Genomic DNA, 23,738 nt, shown 5'->3' with positions numbered 1-23,738 from the left:
CCCGTCCAGCACTTGGAGACAACCTTCTCTGATGTAGATGGGCGGAGCCACAAAAGACCTCTCCCATTTACGTCACGTCCTGTGGGCGGGCCTTAGGGGCTTTTCCCTGGAGGTGGAGTATCGGTTAACCCCTGCGTGGCGGGGCAGGCCGGAGCTCTGTGGGCCGGAACCGCGAGTCGGGGCTCCCCAGCCACACCCCTCGTAGGATTTAAAGGGGAAGGAGGTGCCCGGCCGGCCGAAGCCCCAATCCAGGGAGCGGGCATGAGGCGCTGCCCGTGTAGGGGAAGCCTGAACGAGGCGGAGGCCGGGGCGCTGCCCGCGGCGGCCCGCATGGGGTTGGAGGCGCCGCGAGGGGGGCGGCGGCGGCAGCCAGGACAACAGCGACCGGGGCCGGGTGCTGGAGGCCCGGCGGGGCGGCCGGAGGGGGGCGGACCCGGAGCCTGGACTGAGGGGTCCAGCCTGCACCCCGAGCCCGACAGGATGGGCCTTGTGCCTGAACTAGGGACAGATGGCCCGCAGACAAAATCTTGGACAGACGGACAGGCTGAGCCTGAAGCAGCTGGCCTAGGAGCAGAGACCGAAAGGCCCAGCCAAAACACGGAGCCAGACCGGTCGGGCTCCCGGACACATCCAGAAAGGAGGAGCCATTGGTCAAGGCTGGAGACCGCCGGTCCCTGGAGGGAGACAGATGGCTTTTGGACTGATCCTCACAGATCCGATCTCCAATCTCAGCCAGAGAGGGCCAGCCTCTGGACACAGCCAAAGGCTGATAAGCCCTGGACAGAGCTAGAAATACTTGGATGGCAGACCCAGCCAGAGAGGGTCAGGCCCTGGGCTGATAACCTCTGGACCCATAAGAGCAGGTCCAACCTCCGGACTCACTCAGAGGGAACCTGTCCCTCAATAGAACCAAGTGCTGATGGCTCTTGGAAAGAATTGTACACTGATGTACAATTCAGAGCACCAGAGGATACCGAAGGCTCCTGGACAGAGCCACAGACTCATGACTCTCGGATACAGCAGAATACTGAATCAGCCTGGACACAGCCTTGCACTGATGGTCTCCAAACAGTACCTGGAGCAGAATGTCTTTTGGGGGAATCCAACCAACATGACTCATTAGAGGAACCAGAACCTGAGGAGTTGGTGACTCACCTGTACCCTCACTTGGAGTGTAGCTCCCTGTGCCCTGTGCCCCGCCTCATCATCACCCCTGAAACCCCTGAACCTGAAGCTCAGCCAATGGGACCCTCCTCCCGAATTGAGGGGGGCAGTGGTGGCTTCTCCTCTGCCTCTTCTTTCGACGAATCTGAGGATGACTTGGTGGCTGGGGGCGGAGGTACCAGCGATCCTGAGGATAGGTCTGGGGTGAGTGGGATCCATTTTGCTCCTGAGCCACATCCCTCAGTCTTTGCTTGGGACATTCTCTACCTGTCAGCAACTTCATCTCCAGGCACCTCTTCTATCCACTGATCTTCCTCTGATGCCAAGTTACTAACCCACTCTGGGCATCCCCATATCCGTATTTTTTCCTTTCTCCTTCCTCCTTTGTCTCTAGGTCTGGGGTCAACAATGACTGACTTCATGGGGCTCAGCAACTCCTGAAATTGTATGGTCATATGTGCACACATAATTTTGCAGCAAGGTTCTATGATTTCTGTTGAATCCTCCAGGGGAGTCTGTGACCTCCCAAATCTGAAGAACACTGGAATAGAGAGAGTGCACTTTCTTCCCCAAATGTCTTAGCCTGGGTTCTGTGACTCCCTTAAGGGGTCATGAACCTCCCCTACCCTGGGGACTGCACTGAACTTTCCAGCTTTCATCAGATTCTCCAAGGGCTGTTCCAACCCCAAATGCTCAGGAATCCTTGTTCCCAGCTGGGGACCCATCTGGTCTCCTGTTGCTCTGCAACTCCCCAAGGAGCTCCTGCAGACTCTTATTTACATTCTCCACCCTCACCCCCAGCTTGGGTGGGGTTCTCCCCTGGTGAATCAGAAGGGCTGGCTGGGCAGGTTCAGGGAGGGAGGGTCAGAGGAGGCACAGATGTGAAGCTGGAGCCTCACCTGGGGCTGGGAATGCAGTCCACAGTCTACCAGCTGGTTCCTCAGCTTCCCTGCTGGGTCCTCCCATTGAGCTGGGGCCACTGACTGGAGTCTGCCCTGAGCCTCCCTCACCCCACTTGCCTCTCCTAGGGACGTGTTCACACACGTGTGTGTCCACAGCTGTAAGAAAACAGACCTGCCTGGACGTGCTGGTGCTTATGCCGAAGGGCAAGGGCTGAGCCCCCTGCCGGGCTTTCTGCCATTGCTCTTGTCTACTTGCCCTCTCATCTCCTTGGCTGATGCACAGCTGAGCTGGAAGTGGGTGACTGATAATAATAATATCAACAAAAATGACAGTAGCTAGCTGTCACTCATGCCCAACCCCCTGCTAGGCTCTTTGGTCCTGTTAAATCATTTACTCCTCACAGCAACCTTCTGTGTCACTGATACTATTGTCCCCCAGATGAGGAAACTGAGGCACAGAGAGGGAAAGTCATTTGTCCAAGGAGATCACATACTGTATAGATTCAAGTCCTTTCTGTGTACCAGCCACTATTATTATTATTATTATTATTATTATTATTATTATTATTTAAGAGAGAGAGAAAGAGAGAGAGAGAATTTTTAATATTTATTTTTTAGTTTTCGGCAGACACAACATCTTTGTTTGTATATGGTCCTGAGGATTGAACCTGGGCTGCAGGCATGCCAGGCGAGCGCACTACCGCTTGAGCCACATCCCCAGCCCCTATTATTTTTATTTATTTATTTATTATTTTTTAATCTGGTACCAGGGATTGAGCCACCGAGCCACACTCCCCAGCTCCCCTTTTCAATTTTTTAAAAAATATTTTGAAACAGGGTCTCACTAAGTTGCTTAGGGCTTTGCTAAATTGCGAGGTTGGCCTCAGACTTGGGATCCTGCCTTAGCCTCCAGAGTAGGTGGGATTACAGGTGTGCGCCACCATACCCAGCTCTACCAGGCACTATCTAAGTGCCTTATTTGTGTTGCCTCTTTGAATCCTCACAACAGCACTAGAAGATTGGGATTGTTATTGTCTCCCTTTTGCAGATGAAGAAACTGACGCCCAGAGAGATGACATCATTTGCCTAGGGTTTGCTAAGTCAAATCAGAGCTGGTGTCTAACTCGGTTCTAGCTGAATTTCCAACCTGTCGTTGTAACCCTGTGGTGTGTGGATCTGTCCCTAACATGCCTTCTTTCTAGACCTCCCTACGTCCAGTTTTCCTTATCTTTCCAGAAGCTGCCTCTGGGGCCCATCTCTGACCAGATACTTTCCCTGCCTGTGCCTGCTGGGGCTCCCTGGGGCTCCCCAGAACCTTCAGTAGCTCAGTCGTGCATTCAGAGCCTCCTGTCTCAGACTTGTTCCCCTGTTCGCATCCCTTTCCCCTTCTGACCCTTCTGCTGTAACTAAGCCTAAGCACACAGTGTCCCCTGAACACCCTGCTGCTTTCCTGCCTCCACACATTGCTCAAGCTGTTTCCACTGCCCAGAATGCTCTTGCTTCCTTCTCGCTCAATTTTGAAGTCCCGTCAGACCTTAAAGGCATCCTTCCTTCCTTCCCATAATCCTGTTTTCCTAATCTGATGGCAGTTCTTCCCTGATATCCTGCTATATGTCTAGTCCTCTGTTGCCTGTGCAGGGGACACAGCAGTGACCAAGATACTTCTTTCATGGGGCTCCCATGGCCAGGCCAGTGGGGGAAACAGACTGATCTCTGGATGATAGAGTGATCAGGGCTGGGATGGCGGAAGCCCAGGGGAGTGTGGGTACCCAGAGAGCATGTCTGGCCAGACCTGAAGCATCAGAGGGCTTCCTGGAGCAGGGTATGTGAGCTGAGATGTCATGAAACCTCTGAGAAAGCCCAGATTAGCCCTTGGACCTAAGAGAAAAAGAAAGAGGGCTGGCTGGGTATGTCACTTCTGGTAGAGCACTGGTTCCATCCCCTGCACTGCAAAAAAAAAAAAAAAAAAAAGAGAGAGAGAGAGAGAGAGAGTGTGTGTGTGTGTGTGTGGAGAAGAAAGAAGAAAAGAGAGAAGATGCTTAATCTATTTGTAATAAAACAAAACACAAAAGCAGTCTCAACTAACCTCCAAGTGATACTTGTTTTTGGAGTGCCTGCTGTGTGCCATGCCATGTGCTGGGGACAGTCATGGCCATGGCGCCCTTCTCCCTGCCCTCATGAGCTTGTCCAGCAGGAGTGCAGTGAATAAGCTAGAGGAGTGAGATCAGACCAGAGCCAGATCGCCAGCACTGTGCTGGGTGATGTTAGGTAATTGGTTTCACCTCTCTGAGCGTCTGTTTCCTCCTCTGTGACACAGACAATGATCTTCCTGGGGTTGTGTTTTTAGGATTAAATAGGGTATGGCACACTGAGTCTTTGTTATTGTGCCTGGAATGTTCCAGGTGCTTAGTAAACAGGAACTTTGATTAATCACCTCCTCCACAGCAGAGGGAATAGGCCTTCCTGGATCCCAAGGTCCTACACCCTGACTTGCTGTTTGCCCTCCTGCTGTCAGATGTCTGCTAGGTAGCTGGGCTCGGAGGGGTGGGGCGAACATGCCCTTGACTCTTGAGATGGGAGGGGAATGAGCCACATAGCTGCCTTCTCTGGAGGCAACCCATTCTCCCAGTACTTGCTAAGGACTGATATGTACCTGGGGTAGAGAGTGTTTGTGGGGTGTGTGTGTGTGTGTGTGTGTGTGTGTGTGAGAGAGAGAGAGAGAGAGAGAGAGAAAGAGAGAGAGAGTGTGTGTTCGGTTAAGGCAGTGTGATACAACTAAATCCTGCTTTCTGTTTGCTTCTTTTTTGAAGTGCTGGGGATCAACCCCAGGGCCCTGTGCATATGTCACACTGCCTGTACCACTGAACTAAACCACTAGACCTTCTCTGGTTTTCTATTGCTTCCCCTGTCTCACACACACACTTGCTCTTTCTTTCTCTGCCATCTTTTTCTCTCTCTGGCATTTGTATCTGTGTTTCTCTTTTTGCCTTTCCATATTCCTTTCTCTTTTCGCCATGATGTACCTGTCTCTGAGTTAGTCAGGTAAATCAGGATGTTGCAGTAACAAATAGTTCCCAATCTGAGTAACTTAGAAAAAGAAGAGTTTTCTTGTCCATACAATGCAATGCCACAGGTTAATGGTGGGTGAGGGGCTCTGACCCATGCTGTCTTCACTTAGGGGTCCAGGTTGAGGGAGCTTTTCCTTTCCACTCTTTGCCCCTCTTCCCTTCAATAGGAGACTGAACACAGACAGTCGTGAACTGCATCTGAAGTTTTCCATCCAAAATGATAATTCTGCTCACCACTTATTGGCCAAAGCAAGTCAATAACCTCAATTCAAGAGGGCAGGGACATCTCTGGAAGGGGAAGTACTGGAGCTACTCGTGAACAGCTCCCATGACTGCAGTCTCTGTTTCTGTCATCACTTTGTCATCTGTCACTGTTTCTTTGTCTCTGTGGTCATCCAAATCTGTTCACTCCACCTCTATCATTTGACCTGATTTAGGGGGCAGAGATGAGGCTTCCATGTTTTGGGGCAGGGAAGAGATTTGGCAGTTGTTAGAGTGACAAAACCCAGCCTGTCCTTACTCATAAGACAAGGACAAAGAAAGTGGTGACAGAGACAAGGGGTTTCCCCTACCTTTGTTGAGGCCTCTGGAGATCTCACGCTTGCTGAATTGATTGGGGTTCACCCCAGCAAGCTTGGGAACAGTGATTCCAGAAAGCCGCCAGGCCCTGGCAAGACCCCAGGTCCACCTTGGCTGCTCATCTCTTGCAGCCCGTCCTCTGCTTAGCTTTGCCCTGACCCCACCCTTGCTCTGCCCCACACAGAGCAAACCATGGAAGAAGCTGAAGACGGTTCTGAAGTATTCACCCTTCGTGGTCTCCTTCCGTAAACACTACCCTTGGGTCCAGCTTTCCGGACATGCTGGTGAGTGGGTTGGTGGGCTGGCAGGGCTGGGTAGAGGTGCGTGGTAGTTTTATAGGTAGTTTTTCTACTTATAAAATGGGCTTGGTGATAGTACCCAACTCATGGGGTTGTTACCCAAAACCCTTGGGCCTGGGACTGGACATTTGTATGTCAGGGCGAAGTGATTCCCTATTATTCTGGTGGGTGGTGGAACCTCAATTCTGGGATAGGTGGGCCTGGTTTAAATCTTAGTTATGTTCTTTATTCATAGGTGACCCTGGGCATGTTACTTTCTTTTATTGGGCCTCAATTTCCCTATTGGTTAATATGGAGGCTCCCTTGCAAGGTGAACTGAAGAGTTAAAACCCAAACATGCTAGGTGCAGTGGTGCATGCATGTAATCCCAGCAACTTGGAGGCTGAGGCAGGAGAATCACAAGTTTGAGTCCAGCCTCAGCAACTTAGCAAGGCTCTAAGCAACTTAGTTAGACCCCATCTCAAAATAAAAAATAGAAGGGGCTAGGAATATAGCTCAGTGATTAAGTGCCTCCGGGTTCACTGCCCAGTACCAAAAACAAAAACAAAATATACAGAGAGAGATGGGGATACGGACTTCTCACAAACGCAAACTATCATTCCTGGCCCTGTCCCCATGGTCAGAGTATGGTGGGCTCTCAGTAAACAGCAACCGCATGGTTTTCTCCCAGGACCTAGCAAATTCTTGCAGCACATAGAAACTCAGTGCCTAGCACATAGCACTTTTAATAAAGGGCCAGATAGTAGAATGTCTTAGGCAGAACAGGAGATATTGTCATGGTCCTCTTTGGAAAACATAATCTGAACATACTGTCACAATAAAATTTGGAATTTTTTTTTTAAATTTGGAATTCTAGCCTATACTATCTATGATACAGGAAACACCAGATTTATAAATTAACTTAAACCAATAAAAAAACATGTGGGAATATATAAATAAATTAACTTAAGTAGGCCCTGGTTGTTAGCATCTGGGAACTCTAGGCAGAAGCAACTGTAGATCTCTAGAAAGTCATGCTCTCAACTCGGATCTCACAAAATTCCCACAGAAGATCATGAACTCACAACCCCAAATTACAAAACAAATGAGGACCCACTGCTGTGTATAGGACTCTCTTTAAGCAACAGAGAGCAGAAATAGGTCCTTCCCTGACTACTCCTGGCCAAGATTGAAAGAGTCACAGGGAGGAAGAGATACCGCATTGCAGGAGGGTCACACACACCCTCCTGTGTGTGACCTGGATCTGATGCATACAGGGAGATGGGAGTGGGGGTGGGCAGGGATTTTCTTTCTGATCCAGTTTCTGACCCTCTCATTGGTCCTGCTGCCCATAGGGAATTTCCAGGCAGGAGAGGATGGTCGGATTCTGAAACGTTTCTGTCAATGTGAGCAGCAGAGCCTGGAACAGCTGATGGGAGACCCCCTGAGGCCTTTTGTGCCAGCTTACTATGGCATGGTGCAGAGGGATGGCCAGGCCTTCAACCAGATGGAAGATCTACTGGCAGACTTTGAGGGCCCCTCCATCATGGACTGCAAAATGGGCAGCAGGTGGGGTTGGGACTGCTGGGGCAGGAGTAGAGAGTATGTGGTGGGAATTTTTGAAAACAGGGCCAAGTCAGTTTTCAATACCAGGAGTGTGTGACAGTTCCAGTTGTTCCATCTTTGTACCAGGACTTGGCATTGCCTTCTGTCTTACTAATTTAAACCTTTTTGATGGGTGTGTACTGGTATTCATTTTGGTTTTAATTTCTATTTTTCTGATGACTAAAGAAATTGAACATCTTTTTATATGTTGATTGTCTATTGGAAATCTTCTTTTGAAAAGTGCCTGTCAAATAGCGGGTAGGGGTATAACTCAGTGGAAGAGTGCTTGCCTAGGATGCTCAAGGCCCTGGGTTTGATCCCCAGCACTGCCAAAACATAAAAATAAAAAAATTAAATAAACAAAAATAAAGTTGGGAAAGGGAAAACATTTTTTTAAAAATAAGAAAAAAAAAAAAAAAAAGAGAGAAGTACCTATCAGATCTTTTGCCTATTTCTCTCTCTTCCTTTCTCTTTTGGTACTGGGGATTGAACCCAGGACACTTTGCCACTGAGCTACATCCCCAGCCCTTTTTAGTTTTATTTATTTATTTATTTTTTGGGGTACTGAGGATTGAACTCATGGGCACTCGACCACTGAGCCACATCGCAGCCCTATTTTATATTTGATTTAGAGACAGGGTCTCACTGAGTTGCTTAGAGCTTCACTTTTGCTTAGGTGGCTTTGAACTCATGATCCTCCTGCCTCAGCCTCCTGAGCCGCTGGGATTACAGGTGTGCTCCACTATGCACAGCCTTAGTTTTTATTTTTGAGACATGGTCTCACCAAGTTGCTTAGGGCCTCACTAAGTTGCTGGGGCTGGTCTTGAACTTACGATCCTCCTGTCTCAGTCTCCCAGGTTGCTGGGATTACAGATATACCATGATTCCCATTCATCTTTTTTTCTTTTTGATTTATAATTCCTTATATATTCTGGATAGTCTCTTGTTGTATATATACACACAAAAATATATGTGTATATATTCTCCAACTCTCCTGCTTCACTCTCCTGATACCAGCTGAGCATTCCTAATACAAAACTCCGAAATCTGAAATGCTCTGTAAATCTGCAATTTTATGAACATATATCTATGCAAATATTAAAAAAAAAAACAACTTTGAAATCTGAAAAACTTCTGGTCCCAACCATTTGAATATCAAGGGGTATCAAACTTTTGATAAATAGAAGTACATTTTTTTTTTTGGTAGGACTGGGGATTGAACCAGGTGTGTTCTTCCACTGAGCTACATCCCCAACCCTTTTTACTTTTTTTTTTTTATATACATTTTTTTTTTGAGAGAGAGAGAGAGAATTTTAATATTTATTTTTTAGTTATTGGCGGACACAACATCTTTGTTTGTATGTGGTGCTGAGAATTGAACCCGAGCCGCACGCATGCCAGGCGAGCGCGCTACTGCTTGAGCCACATCCCCAGCCCCCCTTTATACTTTTTTAAAAATCTTTTTTAGTTGTCAATGGACCTTTATTTTATTTATTTACATGCAGTGCTGAGAATCAAACCCAGTGCCTCACACATGCTAGGCAAGCGCTCTACCACTGAGCCACAACCCCAGCCCCTCCACCACCACTTTAAAAAAATTTTTTTTTTGTAGTTGTAGATGGACAGAATACCTTTATTTTATTTATTTATTCTTTATGTTGTGCTGAGGATCGAACCCAATGCCTCATGCATGCTAGGCAAGCACTCTGCCGATGAGCCACAGCCATAGTCCCCCAGTCCCCTTTTTACTCTTTATTCTGAGATGAGATCTCACTGAATTTCTGAGGCTGGCCTTGAATTTGTGATTCTCCCACCTCAGCATTCTAACTTGTTGGGATTACAGGTGACTTGAGGTCCTCATGAAGATATTCTCCTGTCTTCTTCTGCAAGCTTTATTGTTTTTAACTTTCACATTTAGAGCTGCAATCCATCTAGAGTTAATGTCTGTGTGGTGTGAGGCAGAAGCTGGGGTTCATCATTTTTAGAATGTGGACATTCTGTTGACCCAGCACCATTAATTACAGGGACTTCCCTTTTCCCACTAAATTGCTGTGGCTTCTTTCATAAACTGGGTGAATATGTGCGTGTGTCTGTTTGTGGACCTGTTCTGTCCTGTCCATTTTTTCGTTTGGTCTGTCTTAATATCAGGAGTGTGAGCTCCCACTCTGTGCTTCATGATTTCCTTTGCCACATCCTCTCTGTGCTCAGGACCTACCTGGAAGAGGAGTTGGTGAAGGCGCGAGAACGGCCCCGGCCCCGAAAGGACATGTATGAGAAGATGGTGGCTGTGGACCCTGGGGCCCCCACCCCTGAGGAGCATGCCCAGGGCGCGGTCACCAAGCCCCGCTACATGCAGTGGAGGGAAACCATGAGCTCAACTTCCACCCTGGGCTTCCGAATCGAAGGCATCAAGGTGAGGGCCAAGAGATGGCTGGCCTGTCACTAGCAGGCCTAGAACGAGATCTGGGGGTGGATTCTTAGGGAAAATAGGTGTCAGGGGACTCAGGAAAGAAGCAGATCTGGAGAGAGAACAGGGAACTTCAGAGGATGGAAAGATCAGCCCTGGACAAGGCCCCACTTTTCCTTGGTCCCTGCATCCATCAGAGCCCGTTTTGTGTATCTGCCTCCTTGAGCGTCTTAGACGCCGTCTTCTCTCCCTTCCCATGGCCATGTTCAAGTCTAGACCTGTTTTCTTCTGCCCTAGCCTTACTGGGCTCCTGGCCCTAGTCTGGCCAGCCGTGATCTGTTGTCCAACACAATCGCGAGAGGGATCCTTTCTCCTCTGCTATGAAGGTTTTTCCTTTTTCCTCATGCATGCCTATTTTTGCTTTTTAAAATTAATCGTTTGAATAGCTGTTCACATAGTTCAGAAGAGCCTACAGGGAGAACCTTCTCTTCCAGCTCTTTGTTGTGCTTCTCCTGTCCGTCGACTTGCCCGCCTGCTTATGCAGAACCACTTTGTCAGTTTCTGTAGTTTTTCCTGAAAATTCACATAAATTGTTTATCCTAAATTTTCCTCTGTCCACACACTGATTAGCACTCTGCTTTTTCCCCTTAACAGTAATAATATCCTGGGAAGTCGGGGCTGGGCTGGGGCTCAGTGGTACAGCACCTGCCTCACATGTATGAGGCACTGGGTTTGATCCTCAGCACCACATTAAATAAATAAATAAATAAATAAATAGATAGATACAATATTAAGAAAAAAAAAATCCTGGGGAGTTTTCTGTATCATCCCAAAGAGAGTCTCCCCTTCCCTGCTCCTTCCCTTTTTACAGCTGGGTAATTCTCTCTTTGTGGATATGCCATGGTTTCCATAAGTGGACACCAGATTGTTTCCATGTTTTGTCGTTATGATGCCTTGATGAATCACTTTGTATATAAGACATTTTGCAGATATGTAGATTTAGCTACAGACTAGGTTTCTGGAAGTAGGACTATTGGGTCAAAGGTTAGACACATTGACAATTTTGCTAGAGATGACAAAACTCCTTTTACTGTTGCTGTGCATCCTCTGGCCTGAGCTGCCTTTCTAAGTTACAAATATGACCTCACCATCCTTCTGTTCAAAACCATTCCATGGCTTCTGAGTACCTCAGAAGTGCCATGGCCAGAGTGTTCTCTGGGTCTACACTGAATCTCTTAACTCTCTCTTCCTCTATCTGTCTTCAGGCCACAGGGAAGCGCTTTCATTTCCTTGAAATGGTCCTGCTTTTTCCTGCCATGGGGACTCTACATGCCGTTCCTTCTGCCAGAAATGCTGTTCCCTCTGTTCTTTTGTCTTTCCTTTTTTTGGAACTGGGATTAAACCCAGGGCTTCACGTGTATGAGGAAAGTGCTTTGCCACTGAGCTACATCCAAGCCCTGTTCCCTCTCTTGGTCCCCTGGTTGACTCTCCATCATTTTTCTGTATTCTTTTAATTTCTACTTCCTCAAAGAAACCCTCACTAATTTCCATCCCACTACATCAGGGTCCCCTTTTTAGCTCCTCTTAGCTCCCTATACTCCTTCCTTATTCTTTTTTCTTTTTTCTGCAGGTTGAACTGAGGTGTGCTCTACACTAAACCACATCCCCAGCCCTTTTTATTTATTTATTTATTTATTTTGAGACAGGGTCTTGCTAAGTTGCCCAGTCTGGCCTCAAACTTGCAATCCTGCCTCAACCTCTCAAGTCCCTGGGATTACAGGAGTGTGCTGCTGTGCCTGGCTACACTTTCTTTTTCTGGTACCAGGAATTGAACCCAGGGGTGCTTTACCACTAAGCTACATCCCCAGCCATATTTTTTATTTTTTTTGAGACAGGGCCTAACTAAGTTATTGAGGCTGGCCTTCAACTTTTGATCTTCCTGTCTTAGCCTCCTGAGGAGCTGGGTTACAGGTGTGCGCCACCGCACCCAGCTCACCTTGATTATTCTTTCTTTGTTTTGATACCATTGACTGTCTCCCTCATCTTTGTCTGTCCTCTCACCTTCAAGTAGCAGTGCCCACGTAGCACCTGGCTGTGTGGTAGAATGTGCCCCAGTGTGTCTTCTCTGTGACCCTCTCAAATATGAAAAGTAACAATTGCCTCATTCATTGCATGCTGTGTGCTCACATCCAGTCCCCTCTAATTCTTACATCAGCTTTAGGAAGTAGATTGCAACACAATTCCCATTTTCTAGATGAGGAGTCCAGTGCTGACGCAGGTGAACTAACTTGCTTAAGACCACCCAGCTAGGCAGTGGCAGGTTCATGACCCTGGATCCCTTCCTCTTAAAAGCTCTTTGTCAGACTGGCTCAACCAGGAGGTTCAAGGTTAGACTTGGAAAGACAGATTGCTTGGGAGAGTGACATGGGGCTGGGCTGCACTGGCTGTTTTTTCCCAAACATCAGGCAAGCGTGGAGGCAGGCTGGTAGCCAGGGAGGTGCCTGAGGTCGCTTTGTGTCTGGGGTGGGCAGGAAAACAGCCTGACAGTGCCCCTTTACCCCTTGTCCTGCAGAAAGCTGATGGCACCTGCAATACCAACTTCAAGAAGACACAGGCAGTGGAGCAGGTGACAAAGGTGCTGGAGGACTTTGTGGACAGGGACCATGGAATCCTGGTGAGTGGGATGCCCATGTGTCAAAGTATATTGGCTTTGGCTGGGTTTGGTGACCCTGGACAGCTTTGATCAGAGTCTGCGGTGATCCAGTAGCTTGGCTGAGGCCAGCTTGTCCAGTGGCCTGGCCTCTGTTTTAGCTGTGGACTTGGCATCTGTGGCTGCCTCTCCTTGGAAGCAGGGAGCTAAGACAATGAGAAAAGTACAAGGCCTCTTGATGCCTGGTGTCAGAATGGCCATGTTGCATTGGCCAAAGCTGGTCATATCATAGAATCAAGCCTTGCTCCAAGGGAAGGGGAAAACACGACTCTACCTCTTGGAATTCATGGGTATTCACGTCATCTGCCTCGCTCTTGTCTGTGCCACCTTAACGCATTCCATCCCTGGCTCCCCTGCCCCCACCCCCATTTCCCCATGTCACTCTGTATTGCCTGCTGGCTAGAGTGTGTCCATTCCTTTGAGGGTACAGGACGAGGTCAGATTTCAAGGTGGCTCACAAAGGGCTCATAGAGTTTCTGTGCTAACCAAGGCACTCTTCCTTTCACACTCAGAAAAAGTACGTGACACGCCTAGAAGAACTTCGCGAAGCTCTGGAGAACTCTCCCTTCTTCAAGACCCATGAGGTGTGAGCCTTGGCTGACATAGGCTTGGGGGTACTGGGGTCCAGGCATGAAGGACAAAGTTATAGAAGAGAAGCCCCCACGTTGGGACCCAGGAAAGGGGATTTCAGGAGGTGGGACAGTGAGGAGCATGGACTTGTCAGGTGGCCTGGAGATGAAGGCTGTCTCTGCTGTGTGACCCTGGCCACTGACTGACACTCTTAGGCTTCAGTTTCCTCCTCTTCAAGATGGGCAGGAACACTAGTACTTTCCTCCCAGGGCTGTGAAGGTGTGAGAGTACCACAGGTTTGGGACATACAAAGGCATGTAACTCCTTGTTCTTACCATCAGTTGATGTCACAGTTTTCTTTTTTTTAAATATATATATTTTTAGGTTGGGACTGTGGCTCAGTGGCAGAGTGCATGCCTTGCATGTGTGAGGCACTGGGTTCAATCCTCAGCACCACATAAAAATAAATAAATAAAATAAAGTTAATGTGTCCATTTACAATAAAAAATATATATATATTTTTAGTTGTGGATGGACACAGTACTTCTATTTTTATATATTTATTTATATGCAGTGCTGAGTATCAAACTCAGTGCCTTACACATACTAGGCACATGCTCTACCACAGAGCCCCAGCCCCAGCCGGTGTCATAGTTTTCCATAGTTGTTTATTTATGCCTCCTTGTGTGGTGGCTCTTGCCCTCCTCCTGGCTCCCAGCCCCTCTCTCTCGAGATACAGGGATCCTCTGAGGCTGTGCTGGGAAGTCTGTGAAGTGGTGGCGTCACCCATGCGCATCCTTTCCTCTCTCCAGCACTTCGGTCTGCCCCTCCCACCCTGCTCACCTCTCCTAGCATCCCTGACTCTGCTGAGGGAGCACTGATCTGGGAGTCAGGCTGACTCCAGTTTAGATCCCAGCTCCCAAGGTGCCTCTGCCTGGGCAGCCATTCTTGGAGGCCTCAGTGACCCTACCTATGGGATGAGTAACAGCAGCACTGCCACGTAGATGTTGCACACGTTAAATGGGCTAATACACTGGAGCCCCGCCCATAGTAAACCATCAGTATGTGCCAGCTGTCATTGTCATGTTTGTTTATCAAATGTCACCCTTGTTCTTGTCACTGCCTTTAGGGTTTACACAGAAGTCACAAAGAGGAGCCGTGGGCACCCCATCTCTTCTGTCCTTGTGTTTGGTTTCCCTTGCCTGGTGATTTAACATTTTAAAAACAGAGTTGCCACAATTTAAGATGTAGGACTTCATGCCAAAATTGGGATTTCCAGTTTTTCTTCATTTACCTCAGATTGCAGTATACCCTGTATGGTCATATAGACATATAAATGTGAAATATGTATACACAGGTGTGAATGTACAGCAGTCTCTGAGACAAATGCAATTACTCTCATTTTGTATGAGGAAGCAGCCACAGAGGGTTAAAATACCTGCCCAAGGGGCTGGAATCGTGGCTCAGTGGCAGAGCGCTTGCCTTGCATGTGTGGGGCACTGGGTTCGCTCCTCAGCACTAGATAAAAATAAATAAAATATTGTGTCCATATATAACTTTAAAAAAAACAAAAGAAAAAAAAACTGCCTAAGTGTGCACAGCCAGTAAGGAGTGGAGCCAAGATTTGAATTCTGACAGCCTGGCTCCGGGTTTCATACTGTCATCACCCTGCTCTGCTGCTAGCCGGGAACAGACCCCCGGCAGTGCCTGCTCCTTCCAGCTAACTGTCTTCTCTCCCCTGCAGGTAGTGGGCAGCTCCCTCCTCTTTGTGCACGACCACACTGGCCTGGCCAAGGTCTGGATGATAGACTTTGGCAAGACAGTGGCTCTGCCTGACCACCAGACGCTCAGCCACAGGCTGCCCTGGACTGAAGGCAACCGGGAGGACGGCTATCTCTGGGGCCTGGACAACTTGATCCATCTTCTTCAGGGGCTCACCCAGAGTTGACCCACCCAAGGCTGCCAGGTTTACTGGATGGTGCCAGTGTGGCTGGAGGAGCCCCAAAATGCTGAGGGGGCCTGAGGTTGGCAATGGGAGAGGTTATATTGTAGCGCAAGACCAGTGTAGAAGGTCTGAAGGGCCCTGGGAGACCAGGCAGCACCTGGCTTCCCTGCAATGTGAGGAATGTGACCAGTTAGGGTCATAGTGAGTCAACAGAACCAGAACCAGGTCCCCTGACTAGCCAAGGTGTCTTCCCAGGGGATGTCAGAGGTCACAGCTAAACCACACTGCCTGAGTTCACATCAGTCATCAAAGGGTACAGGCATGACAGTGCACATGGACACGTGAGTGACCTGTAACTGCCTCCTTGTCAACCTCCTCATGCTCCCAGCTGGCTCCGAGCCCTGGACCTGGTCAGGTTCGTCTTTGGTGCCCTTGAGAGCCAGGAAATCACTTATGAAGTACAGGATTTGCCTGTCCATTTGAGGGAGTGATGGCCCAATATCTATCTGGAAGTCATCCAAGTGCTAAGTGACAGAGGCCAAAGGTGTGACACCATGGGACATCTGCTGATGCTGCCCTAGGGCTGATACTGCTGGGTGGGGCAGCTTACCTATCCTGCCTTGCCACGGACTCTGTGGGATCCTCCCTATTCCTCAAATGAATTCTGCCAACCTGCTGCAGACCCAAACCACAGCCACATCCAGCCTGGGTGCCAGCACTGTGACCAGCACAACCTTGTTCCTTGGTGCACCAGATCCAGCTTCAGGACTTCCTCCTCCTCCTGCCCCTATCTCTGGGCTTTTCTGTTTCCTTCCCTCTAGTGGGGCAACAGGAAGTGAGTTTCCTCCTTGGGAATAAGTGCTGCCTTGCTCCACAGGGACTTTACCCAATCCAGCCCCCAACCCAGTGAAGCACCAGGTTGGCCCAGAAGCACAAGTGGTGCAGCTTCTGGCATGACCTTGGGTTTGCAATTTGGTCAAAACCAAAGACTCCAGAGCCCTGGGGTATTGCAGACAGCTCGTGTCCCAGTGCCCCAGCACCTGTGACTTTTGTTTCCTGGCCCATGAGGATGGGCATGGGGAGGACAGGTACCTACCTCTTCCTAAGCTGGAGCCCTAATGTCTTCCATGGCTGAGGTTGGTCCTCCTTTTCTACTGACCATCTTTATACTTATTTATACACGTGGTAGTTGTTAGATGGGGTAGCTGTTAGGAGGCAAAATGGCTTCGCCCTGCCTCCCACCCATGACAACACCCCAATAAACAGGACAAAGTAAACGCTGTGGTATTCTTCTTTGTATCTGGGAGTGGAGCATAGTGCTGGGTGGGGTAAGGAACACTTTGGGACAGAGGCAGGCTCTGGGTCAGCTGGTTCATCCACTCAGTGCTGTTCTTATGCCTGGCTCTATGCTGGACAATACAGGGGACACAGTGGTGATGAAGACAGCTCCCAGCTCTGCTCTCAGGGGCTCCCAGGACAGGCCACTAGAGGGACAGTGCCAACCAAAATATCAGGCTGGGATGGGAATGCACCTCTTCTTTATCCCATTCACTGGTTGGAAACACTGCACTGTAGTTTCCCTAAGTGACTTTGCTGGGTGCTGCAGGGACACTGCAGTTCTTCCCTTTCAGAGTAGAGATAATAGGTTTTCATTAACCTAAGAATCATAACACTAGGTAGTGCACACCTGTAATCCCAGTGACTCAGGAGGTGGAGGCAGAATTGCCAGTCTAGCAACTCAACAAGACCCTGTCTCAAAACAAAAAATAAAAAGAGTTGGGGATTGGGCTGGGATTGTGGCTCAGAGGTAGAGTGCTCACCTAGCACGTTCAAGGTCCTGGGTTCGATCCTCAGCACCACATAAAAAATATTAATAAAATAAAGGTATCGTGTCCAACTACAACTTAAAAAAAAAAAAGGGCTGGGGAGGTAAATGAGTGGTGCAGTGCCCCCCCGCCCCCCAAAATCACAGCTCTCACTCACTCATGTATGTTTGTACCAGTAGATGGAAAGACCAGTTTGTGGTCAGCACCACCATGAGGTTCAGAGAGCTTTGAGGCAGCTTAACTGGTGGCTAGACACTACCTGTTTTGAATCTTGATTCTGCCACTTGCCAGCCATGTGAGTTTTGGGGTTAGTGACTCCACTTCTTCAGGCCTCAGGGTATTTGTCAAACTGGGGAGGAAGATTTGCTATGATTTGAATATATTCCTCCTAAGTTCATGTGTGAGAAACCTCATCCCCAAATTCCTGTTAATGGCATCTGCAGGTGGGTCCTTTAAGAGATAATTGGAATTAGATGAGATCTTGAGGCCCCCCTGAGAGCAGCAGCAGCTTTTTAAGAGGAAGAGAAACCTGAGCTGAGCTTGCTCTGTCTTGCTGTAGGATGCCCTCCACCTTGTTAAGAAAGAGCAAGGAGCCTGTTGTGGTGGTGCACGCCTGTAATCCCAGAGACCTGGAAGGTTGAGGCAGAAGGATCGTAAGTTCAAAGCCAGCCCCAGCTACTTAGCAAGACCCTAAGCAACTTAGTGAGACCTTGTCTCAAAATAAAGAACAAAAAAGGCTGGGATGTGGCTTGGTGGTTAAATGCCCCTGGGTTTGATCCTTGGTACCAAAAAAAAAAAAAAAAAAAAAGGAGCAAGAAGGCTCTTACCAGGTGCCAGCCACACTCTTGGACTTCCCAGCACTCTAGAGTGCCAAATAAACCCTATTCTTTGCAAAGGTTTCAAGTATTTTGTGTAAAATGGACTAAGACAGGGAATCTAAGTACTTCCCTTACAGGGCTGGAGAACTTGTGAATTAACACGGGTAAGGGGGTTGGCAGACCTACGTGCTCTCAGATGGGACTTGAAATACCCAGAAGACATGGTAGGCACCTAGCCTAGGTCCTGGGACTCTCCCCTGAGGAAGTGGTACCTAACACTCTAGGGACTTGAAAGACCAGTAAGGCCAGTAGGCAGAGCATGAGGAACAGCCTAGGACAAGCAGAGGGGAGCTGAGTGGGAAGCATTTAGTTTCTGTTCTGTGAGCAGAAGTGGGGCAGAAGGGTCCAGGAAGGAGGCTCCTGCAGATGTCCAGCAAGGTCATGGTGGCTTAGAAAATGTAGTCCTTGGAGAGAAGGAGGTGGATGGCACACTCAGGTGGGCTGTGCAGGACACAGGATCTGGAGATAGGAATCAATGGGTATTTGATCTGGAAGAGACAGGCTTGGGCTTGAACTTGGGACAATGTCCAGGCTTGAATGGGAAGGGTGGGGGGACCCTGATGAAGGATCTCTAGGTGGAAAGCTCTCAGAGATTCAGCCCAGACCTTTAGGTATCACACAGAAAGAGAAGTTGGGGCACTCTTTAAATGGTGACAGATCCAAGGGGCAGTCAGGCACCCACACCCCAGCTAGTTGCTGGACTCTCGTGGTCTGAGCAGCAGGGCCTGGCCACAGAGGCCAGCCTGCACCCCACCAGTGGGCACCACATACACCAGTCCATCAGTTGCCCTTGAGGGTGAGAAGTCTGTCAGCTGCAGGTTGCTATCCCGGACTTGGTCATAGTCCCACAGCTGGTAGTGCCAACTCTTGCCCTGCTTGGAGAGAAGGAAGACAGCTCCCGGGAAGCCTTCTTCTGGCATGGATGGTGGCCGGCAGGGCACGCCAGGCTCGGGATGGAAAAGGCCAGGCAGCTCAGGGTCCTCAGTGTAGCCGAGGCTTGGCACACTCTGCACACCCAGCAGTACCCCTGGGAAATATGAAGAGATGAGTGGCAATGCCCTGATTTCTTCTCCCTCCAACCCTCCAAGGAATGTGCTGCCTCAATCCCCATGTAACAGAGAACGGAGAACAGTGGGCACACCGGTGAGCTGGATTGAGACCCGGGGCACTTGGCTTCAAAGCTGCAGACATTTTAAGTCCCACTTCCCACAAGCTCAGGGCAGGTGGCATGGTAGCACTTGACAGAGGAAACACCATCATCTCCAGCTGTCTGGGAAAGATAGGTTTAGAGAGAGAAGGTCTCAAGGCCACAGAGTCATGAAGAGGCCCAGCACATCCTCGATCTTGGCGTCCTGACATGCACAAATCTGGTCTTTCACGCAAATGGAATGATGATGACAATAATGGTGACATTTACTGAGCCATGTAATGTGCCAAGTGCTACTCTTGAGTTTTAGGTGGCCTTCCTATAAAGCTGCCTTATGAGGTAGGTTCTACTGTCACCAATTTACAGATGGGAAACAGAGCCCCAGAGAGGTGAAGAAACTTGCCCAGAGTCACAAAGCCTAGAAGTGGCTGGGCTGGGCCCAGAGCCCAGGATGCCTGACAGTTGAGTCTGCACTCTGAGTTCCTGTTTGTGGAAATCCCAATGGCCAGCCGTCTGAGGCACCTGCTGCCTGCCAGGTCTTGTGCTCAGAACCCAGTGGGGAAGGATGGCCCAGCACTGGTCCATGATGTGAGTGCATGGCCTGGCTGTGTAGGTGTCAGCCCAGGAGGGAGAATGTGAGAGGGTTAATGGGCCTGGGAAGATGCAGGGGGAGGGGCACAGGGGCAAAGGAGGGGACACTCACCTGCACACACTGCCCAGTGGGCCTTGTGGCCCTTCTTCTGACACGGTTCGTGGTTGAAGTCCTCATCGTAGCTGGTGCTGGTGTTAAGGTCAAAACCATGGGACGGTCCTGAGACCCACCCTTGCCATACTTGCCCTGCTCACTCCTAGACCCTGGGATACGGGATAAGCAGGGGATATCCAGTGATAAGGTGCTGCAGGACAAGGTCTCTGTTGGGACCACCCAGGCCGCCACAGAGCAGCTCGGTTTGACAGCTCAATGTCTCCTGGGCCAGCCTGCCCATATCAGCCACTGTAGGTGAGAGCACACACAGAGATGGCTTAGCACGTGCCCGGCCCCCTGTTAACAAGACCCATGTTTCTATCCCTCACCATGCCCATCAGCTCTGAGGCACAAATCCAGAAAGGGGGTCAGCCCCAAGTTCATGGTCACAGAGAGGAGGTGGCAGAAGGCAAAGAGACAGGCCAAGGAAATGGAATGAGATCCCCCTCACTCGTGCCTACAGCAACCCACCAACTTCCTGGTTCCTTCCTAGGGAAAGCCAATGAAGCCGGGGGCTTGGGACCCTTCCCGACCCAACTCACCAGAAAACATCTCTCCCTGGGCAGTGTAGCCTCTCTCCTTGGCTACCTGCACCAGTCTCTCCAGGGGGATGCCGCTGGTGGGTGATAGGAGAGTGCCTGCCATCCACAAGGCCACCAACCCACATCTGGAAGAGACAGGTCTTGACCCTCAACCCTTATTTCATGCCATTACTGGGCTCCCTTTATCCCTGGAGCAGGAGTGGGGAACAGGTTTGCTGCTCTGGGGGAGCTCTCTTTCCCCTTCCCAGGCCAGGCAAGGATACCTGATTCCCTGTTATGACAGAGGATGGCCCAGGCCTGAGCCCAGGGCTAGAGGGTGCGGACAGAAGTCAAGGACGCTTATTGGGAATAGGGGCCAAAGTAGAATTAGACCAATGGACCAGGTTCATTTGTTCCCTCAATTGGAGCTCACTCGCTTGCTTGTGTGTTCCACTATTCACTAAGCATGCCCCAGGCCCCGCAGGGCAACGTTCTCCTCTCCCTCTCCTCTCCAAGCTGGGAGTCTTCCATACTCCCAGGTGAGTCCTCAGGAAACCCAGGGAGGGCAGAGCCAGGGCAGGTCCCACACTGGGGCACTTACTGAGGGCCTTCTTGGATGAGGGAGGGCAGGTCACCACAGAAGAGGATCCACTGCAAGTCACTCCGGAACCTGAAGTAGAGCCACATGAAGGTCACAAGGGAATAGCTCTGAGGGTTCCCCTTGAGGTCCAGCTGGCAGCAGGTGGACAGGAAAGGGAACACAAGGAACAGGCCTGAGGGCTTATCCTGGCTCAGTCACTGACTTCCTTCTCTCCCGATGAGGCACTTAATTTCACTGAGCCTCAGTTTCCTCATCTGTTTGGGGGGAATTGTTCTTTTGCCTGCTCCCTGCCTTCTCCCTAGAGTTGAAGGGCAAAGAGCAGATGTATAAACTTTGCAACTAGGAGTCAGAAAAATTTGAGGGAATGTTTCAAAGAGGTGTCTTATACCAAAATTCTGTGATATTTTCTTTTTCTTTAAAGTCTGTTAAACAAGGTGAAAGTCAAGATGAAAATCTCTAAATTCATCCTTGAATAAAACTGGGTAATAACAAGCTTAAGGCCTAAGAGATCACCTTGATAATCAATCTTTGCAGGCCTGACCAGCCCCACCCTGGTTCCCAGTATGGGATGTCTCCTGGCAAAGGGGAATGACACCACAGCAGGGTGGTTAGAAGCACCACACCCCCTGCCAAAGTTCAAAGGGGCCTTTCTCGTTGCACCGTGGCTAAGTGACTTCACCACTATAAACCTCAGTTTTCTCATTGTGGAAATGAGATGTTCTTATCTTATGGGGTTGCTGAGCGTCACAGTAACTTAATACTTAAAAACACAATAATATCTGATACATACTAATCATGCACATGCACTGACAAGCAGTTTTTGCATTCAATTTGCCTCACAGTGGCTTGGGTAGTAAGGGCTGGAGAGTTCAGGAGTTCCTTTGTGCATCTGGGCAAATTCTTTTTTCTCTTTTCTAAATCATGTCCCTAGGAAATGTCTAGCCCCCTTCCCTCCCCTACTGTCAGAGTCCCTGGATGCTCCCTGAGACCCTGAACTCTTGTCATGAGGCAAAGCCTCTCCTTGACTCCCCAGTGTCCTGGAAAGTCCAACTCCCTTCACAAGGCCCACCATATCCCATGTGAGCTGGTTCGCCCACCTTCCCAGGCCCATCTCTGCCCTGTGTCTGTCTGGTTAAGGAGCATTTGCAGTACCTGAAAAAGAACATGTCCTCATTTTACTCTGGGCCTCTGCCCAAGCAGTACACTCTCATCACATCCTTCCTACCTGACTTGCTCAGCTATGCTGGGGTTCCCCCCCTCCAGAAGCCCCCTAGTGACCTCTCAGCCTGGGTCAGGCGGTGTCTTAAGGCTCTGTCATCACAGCCCTGATCATTCTAGGCTGTGGAAATTTCTGCCTCTGGAGTAGGCACTTTTGAGAGCAGCTTTCTTCACTGTGGGGGGCGCACCACTGCTGAAGGGCCTAGGCAGGGAACTAGAACCACGAGAAATGGGAAAACTGGAGAGGAGATGGATGAAGGGACCCGGGGACAGGTGGTCTGGTCAGACCCTGGGTGGATAGGGAGGGGCTGGAAGACCCTACCGGTCCTTGTGCAGCCTCAGGAGCCTCTTTACATCTTCTCTGCCGGTGGGGACTGGGCCTGCCTTCTCCAAGGCCTCCTTCAGGAGCTGGCTCTTCTCCAGGCCGTAGACGTGAGGGGGAGCACCCCTAGAGGCAGGAGGTGGAGGAGGCAGTGGGGGTGGTGGGGGAATATGGGACTGGAGACTACAAGGTTGGGGTAGAAAGGCCAAGTTCAAGGGACTGGGGGGTAGGGGAGGAGTTGGGACGATGGAGGCTTGAGGTTCAGGAGATCTTCGAAGTGGGATTGAGGGTTCTAGGGAAGACGAGCATGGAGAAGTCATTTTGGGGTCTATAAGATGGGCTGAGGGGTGGAGAATGGGAAAGGAGGATCCTCCAAAAGGATCCTAGATTTGAAAGGTTTTAGAACTGAGTTCTAGAGTCTGGGAGCTGAGCAGCAGGTCAGAGAAGACCAGCGCTAAAACCTGGAACCATGGGAGGAAGAACCAGGGTTGACTCAAACCCTGAGGTATCTCAGGGTCAACAGAGTGGGGTTCATAAATCCAGAAACAGATTTATGGCATGGAACTGAGGTGGGTTGGGCTGCATTTCGAGACTTATTAAGGGAAAATGTGCATGCATTATTTTATTCTCTGGGACTGGATTTAGGGAATTCCTGGGTCAATCTTGAGATATGGGGCGCCTGCATGGTGAGACCTAGAACCTGGGGCTAGAGAATGGAGGAATTAAGACTCTGTCTCCCCTTCACATCCCAAACCCGAGTTCAGAAGCTTGAAGCTGACCTTTGAGCCAGAGGTCAAGAGGTCAAATCGGACACTGGGTAGGGAAAATGGTCTAGTGCGGAGAAGGTCCTGGAATCAACAATGGGCAAAGTCCGTAAGTTGAGGAGAAGGCTGAGTTCGGTGGCCCGACGGAGTCGCAATATCGCTGGGATAGGGAATGGCGTCTGGGAAGCAAAACGCGTCTCCTTGTGCGCGAAATGGCGTCCCCGCACACAGATTTTCCTGTGTCGTAGGGCAAAACGCGCGGCGCGTGCCCACCCCTTTGGCGATCACGTGACAGAAGACACGCGGCTGTAGGGAAGAGGTGGGACTTTCAAAGGACTGCCTCCGGAAGAGACTAGGGCACGAGCCGCGTCCCCATTGGCAAAAAGCTCGTGACGTTCGCTGATTGGTCTGTAGGCTCCGGCGCGACTGAGGCCGGACTCCTTGCAGAGGGGCGGGACTTTTCTGTTGAGGCGGGAACCCAAGTGTGG

The 23,738-nt window shown here is 49.8% G+C and overlaps 2 protein-coding genes across 6 annotated transcripts; one reads left to right on the top strand and one right to left on the bottom strand.

The window, feature by feature from the left end:
• Nucleotides 1-117: 117 nt before the first annotated feature.
• On the top strand, nucleotides 118-16,505 carry Itpkc (inositol-trisphosphate 3-kinase C). 2 transcript variants are annotated; one of them, XM_046440072.2, is made up of 7 exons: nucleotides 119-1,368; nucleotides 5,898-5,997; nucleotides 7,347-7,560; nucleotides 9,805-10,009; nucleotides 12,576-12,677; nucleotides 13,226-13,297; nucleotides 15,028-16,505. In XM_046440072.2, exons 1-7 carry the CDS (start codon nucleotides 262-264, stop codon nucleotides 15,229-15,231), a joined length of 2,004 nt encoding a protein of 667 aa, XP_046296028.1. In that variant the 5' UTR covers nucleotides 119-261; the 3' UTR covers nucleotides 15,232-16,505. The 2 variants fall into 2 exon arrangements, with proteins under 2 accessions (XP_058433579.1, XP_046296028.1); XM_058577596.1 differs by lacking the exon at nucleotides 13,226-13,297 and having other exon boundaries at nucleotides 118-1,368.
• On the bottom strand, nucleotides 16,506-23,552 carry Actmap (actin maturation protease). Of its 4 annotated transcripts, none has more exons than XM_046440127.2 (7): nucleotides 22,487-23,552; nucleotides 20,947-21,015; nucleotides 20,367-20,491; nucleotides 19,944-20,073; nucleotides 19,783-19,853; nucleotides 18,704-18,959; nucleotides 16,506-18,391 (listed from the first exon to the last, which is right to left on the bottom strand). In XM_046440127.2, the coding sequence occupies exons 1-7, from the start codon at nucleotides 22,804-22,806 to the stop codon at nucleotides 18,322-18,324; spliced, it is 1,041 nt and encodes a 346-aa protein (XP_046296083.1). In that variant the 5' UTR covers nucleotides 22,807-23,552; the 3' UTR covers nucleotides 16,506-18,321. The 4 variants fall into 4 exon arrangements, with proteins under 4 accessions (XP_046296083.1, XP_046296085.1, XP_046296082.1 ...); XM_046440129.2 differs by lacking the exon at nucleotides 16,506-18,391 and having other exon boundaries at nucleotides 18,560-18,959; nucleotides 22,487-22,612; nucleotides 23,266-23,548; XM_046440126.2 differs by lacking the exon at nucleotides 16,506-18,391 and having other exon boundaries at nucleotides 18,560-18,959; nucleotides 22,487-23,551.
• Between the last annotated feature and the right edge of the window lie 186 nt (nucleotides 23,553-23,738).

The sequence above is a fragment of the Marmota monax genome, unplaced genomic scaffold (genome assembly GCF_021218885.2).
Source record: "Marmota monax isolate L192 unplaced genomic scaffold, Marmota_monax_Labrador192_F-V1.1 WCK01_AAM20220418_F8-fsc00228, whole genome shotgun sequence".
In the NCBI taxonomy this organism is placed as follows: Eukaryota; Metazoa; Chordata; class Mammalia; order Rodentia; family Sciuridae; genus Marmota; species Marmota monax.
This window is presented reverse-complemented; position numbering and strand designations above follow the sequence as displayed.

Excerpts from the sequence above, each read along its gene's own strand:
- Itpkc (XM_046440072.2), top strand. The coding sequence starts at position 262 with ATGAGGCGCTGCCCGTGTAGGGGAAGCCTGAACGAGGCGGAGGCCGGG. Across the intron at positions 5,998-7,346 it reads CCAGCTTTCCGGACATGCTG|GGAATTTCCAGGCAGGAGAG; the intron begins GTGAGTGGGTTG and ends TGCTGCCCATAG. Across the intron at positions 10,010-12,575 it reads TCCGAATCGAAGGCATCAAG|AAAGCTGATGGCACCTGCAA; the intron begins GTGAGGGCCAAG and ends CTTGTCCTGCAG.
- Actmap (XM_046440126.2), bottom strand. The coding sequence starts at position 22,806 with ATGACTTCTCCATGCTCGTCTTCCCTAGAACCCTCAATCCCACTTCGA. Across the intron at positions 21,016-22,486 it reads CTGAGGCTGCACAAGGACCG|GTTCCGGAGTGACTTGCAGT; the intron begins GTAGGGTCTTCC and ends GCTCTACTTCAG. Across the intron at positions 20,074-20,366 it reads CCAGGGAGAGATGTTTTCTG|TGGCTGATATGGGCAGGCTG; the intron begins GTGAGTTGGGTC and ends TCTCACCTACAG.